Source organism: Sinocyclocheilus grahami, unplaced genomic scaffold (assembly GCF_001515645.1).
Source record: "Sinocyclocheilus grahami isolate Dianchi unplaced genomic scaffold, SAMN03320097.WGS_v1.1 scaffold381.1, whole genome shotgun sequence".
Taxonomy (NCBI): domain Eukaryota; kingdom Metazoa; phylum Chordata; class Actinopteri; order Cypriniformes; family Cyprinidae; genus Sinocyclocheilus; species Sinocyclocheilus grahami.
This window is the reverse complement of record NW_015505560.1, coordinates 891,215-896,922: the sequence shown is the minus strand read 5'-3', so window position 1 is coordinate 896,922 and position 5,708 is coordinate 891,215. Positions and strand designations below refer to the sequence as shown.

The 5,708-nt window shown below is 41.6% G+C and overlaps 1 protein-coding gene across 1 annotated transcript in view; it reads left to right on the top strand.

Moving 5' to 3' along the window:
* Nucleotides 1-2,064: 2,064 nt before the first annotated feature.
* onecut3b (one cut homeobox 3b) overlaps nt 2,065-5,708 on the top strand; it is a 39,900-nt gene continuing 36,256 nt past the window's right edge. The window contains exon 1 of the mRNA XM_016230982.1: nt 2,065-3,094. Within this exon, the coding sequence (XP_016086468.1) occupies nt 2,065-3,094 (1,030 nt within the window). The remainder of the gene's footprint in view (nt 3,095-5,708) is intronic.

Below are 5,708 nucleotides of genomic sequence, written 5' to 3'. Positions count from 1 at the left end.
GCTGAGCCGGTGGGTGAATTAACGGAGAGCGCGAGCGCACATCCATCACGCCGGTGCTCAGGCAGCCGATACTGAAGCTCCAGAGCCGCTGCGCCGCGCACAGACACCGATTCACTGCTGGCTCGAGAAGTGCTCATCAATAGAGGGACATTAAAGCGAGGAGACACAGAGCTCGTTTGTGTAACGTTGAGTAAGACAGCTCTAAAGCGAGGCTATTACTTCTGCAGGCCTATACAGGCCTCTCGGAGGCGCGTGTTTACACCGACTGCAAGACGTTAAAAACACCCAAACAGAACAACACCAGTGAAAAGAATCAGAATACCTGATAATGTAGCTACCCTGCAGCTGCGACTTTTTAAAAAAACGAGTAGCTACATTTAATATTACAGGTAGCATTACTGTAAAATGTTTTTCGTGCAAGCTAAAATTGGACTTAATTTGGATACATCAAAATATTAAATATCATTTTATATGAATTAACCTCACTACATGAAGTTGCACGATTCTAAAACGCATGTTAAGCTGAAATAAGTCTTTAAAATAAATCGCATACTTTTTACAGCATGATAAACTAGAACGCTTGTACTACAGTAATTCAAAGATTTCTAAAATATCAAGAGAAATTAAAATTAAACTGAATTACAGCATTACTAAATACCAATCGATTTGTGATCACATACAGACCGACGTGCATTTTAAGTTTAGACTAAATAATATTATTACATACCTTTATATGATATTATTATTATAATTATTATTATTGAATATAGGCCTACCTGTGGTTTTAGGAAGTCGTCGACAACCTGCTCCTCCTCGCTTTGGGTTCATTCTTCTCTGCAGCAAAACTTTCTGACCTATGCGGCCCTCCTCACCCCGGGTCAAGAAACAGAATTAATCAGTGTCAGTCGATATATGGATCAGATTTATCAATGACCACCCAAAAGGAACTATACATGCTTTTCGTGCCAACGCACGAGAGCTGAACAGTTACCCGACATGAGCATCACCAGTCAGAAACCAGAGCTTTTGTGTTATGCATCTACAAAAAGATGTAGTTTGCATGGAATTTATGATAGAAAACGAGTAGCATAACTAGAATAATATAACTAGTATGATATTTTAAAAAATGATATTTTGATCTATTATATTTTGTATATGGTCACAGTTAAGTCTTTTCAATACAATAATCAAGGATCAAAATATTTGCATTTTCAAAAATAGTAAAACATTTCTTATTAGAGGCAAGCATGCATATTTACAGTTATAAACATATGACTACAGGTCAGCATGCCACATTTTCGTTGTTGCATAAATATTATATTATGAAAAAGGCCATACTTTTTTGCTTGTATATTAATCTGGTCATGGAAATCAATTTTTCTGTAGTTAATTAATAATAAAAATAACAGCATATATTTCGGATTAATCATTTAAAACTACACTCTAAAAAATGCTGGGTTGTTTCAACCCAATATTGGGTCAAATATGGACTAACCCAACTGTTGGGTTACATTTTGGTTACATTTTTAAATGAGCTTTTTAACCCAACAGTTGGTTGAAACAACCCAGCATTTTTTTAGAGTGTATATATAGTTTTATATTAAAGTAAATTAATCCAAAATATGCTATTATTTTTATTATACAGGATATTATATTTAAACCTATACTAACATAACTAATATGCTACAAATTTGGCAGATATTTGTTCTCGTTCAGCTGTTTCTTTCTAGACTAGAGGAAGGGAGGAAGGCGAACTCACGCATACATTGACAGTAGAACAGGCGAGCGCGCGCGCGCACACACACACACACACACACACTCACACACACACACACACACACACGCGCGTCCCGCCTCTCAGCAGAAGCGCTGTTGCGCAGCGAACGAGCCACACGCGCACCGAACGCTCCGCGCGCGAGAGTGAACGGCGATTTAACCGGGACAAAAGCTTCGGCGCGTCATGTTGGACTGACTGGCTTTGAAATCGATGGATTGGTTTTGAAATCGTTTCGGGGAAAACAAGGTCTTTTTGTTCGGGTCTGAGAGCGCTCTTCCCGTTCAATGATGGAACTCACGATGGAAAACATTGGAAACATGCACGGCGTTGCGTCGCACTCGCAAGCGGGAGACTTGATGAATTCCTCGCACGGCAGACCGTCGTCGGCTTCCCACCGGAACTTGGTTTCCCACGGGCGCTCGGCGATGGTGTCCAGCATGGCTTCGATCCTGGAGGGCGCCGGTGAGTACCGGAGCGACCCCGCGCTGTCGGGCCACCTGCATCCGGCTATGACCATGTGCGAGTCGGGCATGAGTTTGTCCAACACGTACACCACCCTCACGCCGCTTCAGCACCTGCCACCGATCTCTACAGTCTCAGATAAGTTCCACCACGCGCACCCGCACCCGCATCACCACGCCGCGCACCAGCGCCTCGCCACCGGCAACGTCAGCGGGAGTTTCACCCTCATGCGCGACGACCGCGGCCTGGCGTCCATGGGTAACTTATACGGCCACTATCCCAAAGAGATGTCCGGCATGGGCCAGCCGTTATCCCCGCTCTCCAACGGCCTCGGTTCTCTGCACAACTCCCAACAAGCGCTGTCAGCCTACGGGCCCGGCGCTCACCTCCCCAACGACAAGATGCTCTCGCCGGGCGGCTTCGAGTCCCACGCGGCGATGCTTTCCCGGAGCGAGGAGCACCTCGCGCGGAGTTTAGGCGGCCACGGGCACGGCATGATCTCCAATCTCAACGGCATGCACCCACACAGCCACCTGCACTCGCAGGCGAACGGATCCATGCTGGCCGACAGAGAGCGGCACGGCGGCGGCGCACAGAGCGGCGGCTCGGGGCAGGCGGAGGAGATCAACACCAAGGAGGTGGCGCAGAGGATCACGGCCGAGCTCAAGCGATACAGCATACCTCAAGCCATTTTCGCCCAGAGGATCTTGTGTCGGTCCCAGGGAACACTGTCGGACCTGCTGCGCAACCCGAAGCCCTGGAGTAAACTCAAGTCCGGCCGCGAGACTTTCAGACGCATGTGGAAATGGTTACAGGAACCAGAGTTTCAGAGGATGTCCGCGTTACGGCTTGCAGGTAAGCCATCATCACCTTCACATGGCCAGGATTGACCCTGGAAAACCTGACATAAAATACACATTTTACACTCTTACAAATAAAGGTTCCAAATAAGTGTTTTGCGAACCTTTTTGAAACATTTCAGTGAACCTTGAAGAACCATGTTTTTAGTATAGTGTAAAGAATTTTTATAAGAACCAATTTTGGTTCTTCAAAGATCCTTTCAGTGAACAGTTCTTAAAAGAAGCATATTTTATTAGTGTTAAGCACATTTTAGGAACCTTCATTTAAAGAACCTTTTGTGCAGTAGATATTAAAGGTTCTTCGCGTAACCATCGATGTGCATGACAAAAAAAAGATTCAACTAGGCTGAAGTTGTAAACTAATAAAAGCCTGGACTAGAATCAAATGGCAGGTTTGTACCATACTATTATTAATATCTGGCAAAACGCCTTTTTTAAAACAATGCTAAAGTTTGCATTCCAAACAGGGTCTTTTCTGTAAACCTAAACATGTAATTTAGCACAAGAACTCATCTGGTGATATTTAGAACATATTTTTACGTAAAAGTGACCGAATAAAGCCTTTTGAGACACAAATACACATTCACATCACATCTTTGTGAGGACAAATACACAACGTGAGAATGATAAAGCAAATGTGCTTATAGCCATTTCGAGATGATATTTTAGCATTTTAGCATTATAATAATGTATTTTCGGCAAAGGGACATTTTAGAGGGCTCCTTACAAAAAAAAGTATATATATTTATATAGTTCAATTGATGATCATATCTACCAAAGTAACATTTCTTTGTGTTGGAGTTTAAGGTTCTTTACACCTGCATTTTGGAAATGGAACCTAAAAATGGCATTTAACAGTAAAATGCGTCTGATTTTAACAGAAGCCAATGAACCCTCATCTGCTGCGATTTAGAGCCATTTTTCTTAAGAGAGACGCCTTGGTTTTAAAGAGTTACCCGGACTGGATGAGCATCAAACATTACAGAACGATTTGCTGTCAGGGGCTGATAAGGGATGGAGCGACGACAGATGGAGATCGCCGCTCGCGGGAATTCTCGCAAATGCTCGCATGTGTGTTTTTTAGCTGCGTGTCCATTTGATACCCCTCGATTCTCAACGGCGCTCAGAGAGCCGCGGAGCGCACGCGTGCGTTAGGGAGCCTGACCTCCACCTGATCGATAACGCACTTTCCCAGCGTCCCTTTGAAATGGAGCGCCGATCAATGCTCGATTCGAACCTGAGAGGCGGCTTAGCACGCTGACGTTTAATTTACCTCGCTTTGTTTTAGCACCCTGACTATGCGCCTGGTTCCGCGCGCGCGTGACGCGGCTGCATTTGCATGCGTCTGATGGGAACGTTGGATTTGACGCACGCATGGAGTAGGCAAATGGACTCATTGATTAAAAGAACGCGGTAATTAAAACGTTCCAGACAAATTATAACGTGCAAATATATGGTTTACTGGAAATGTGCAGTTTTCGTAAGATACTGCCCTGTAGAAAGTGGTAACCTTAAAAAGCTAACCCATAAAAAAGGTTTATTGGTATAAATTAGTGTATATAGGTTATATTTAAAAAAATTTTTTTGACTTGATTAAGACCATTTTTAGGTCTAGATCTACCTGGAAATTAATTTCATTGGTGTAACCGGTTTATATATATAATATATATATATAACCTTATTTATAAACCTATATATAAAATATATTTTAACATTTTTTAACCTATATAAAATATAACCTATATTAAAAATATAAATTATAAATATTATAATATAAAAAATGAAAATATGATATATCTACAAATATTTAAGTTATTTCGATTTTTATGCCATTTGACAACACTGACTGTAACAGTATTTTGTATGTATTTTGCATGAAAGTAAAGGGGTTACTGACATGAAATGCAAAAATTGTATTGAAACAACTAGTGCACACAAATGTAACCAAATTGCATGAAAAAGTGTATTTACATCCAGAGATCTCAGCATTACACACAAAAACTGAAAGAAACTCTTTCATTACTCATAAAAAAAGAGCAAGTATGTTGAAGTTAATAGTCTAATAAAAGCAAAAGTGTGGTAGCAGTAGAGCTGTGAAATACTCCACCGCATCTATTCATCATATTGATATTCCAAATTTATTAGTATCCTAATCAATAGGTATTCTCCGTTCAGCTTTTGGGGGGCTGTGTGGACTGAGGCCCATGAGACGCGTGTGGTTAGAGAGGGCAGCGTTAGTGACCTGCACCTGGACACATGTTCAATCTGTGTGCATTTGAATGCCTAATGGATCACTTGGCAACTGTGATTAATTACTGCTCAGCACAACTAAGACATCCTTCCTTTTTTCTCTCTCTCTCTCTCTCTCTCTCACATTTTTCAATTCAATTCGTGCTTTATTGGCATGACAATTGTTACAATGTATTGCCAAAGCATAGTGTTTACACTGAATCTAGAACAGATATATATGCAACAAAAACATGCATGTATATAAATTTAAAAATTAGAACAAATTAACATTTTAGAATTCTACGAACAATTTATAATTCAATGTAGTGTGTTTGTGTGGTCTGTGTGTGTCGTGTGGTGTGTGTGTGTGTGTGTGTGTG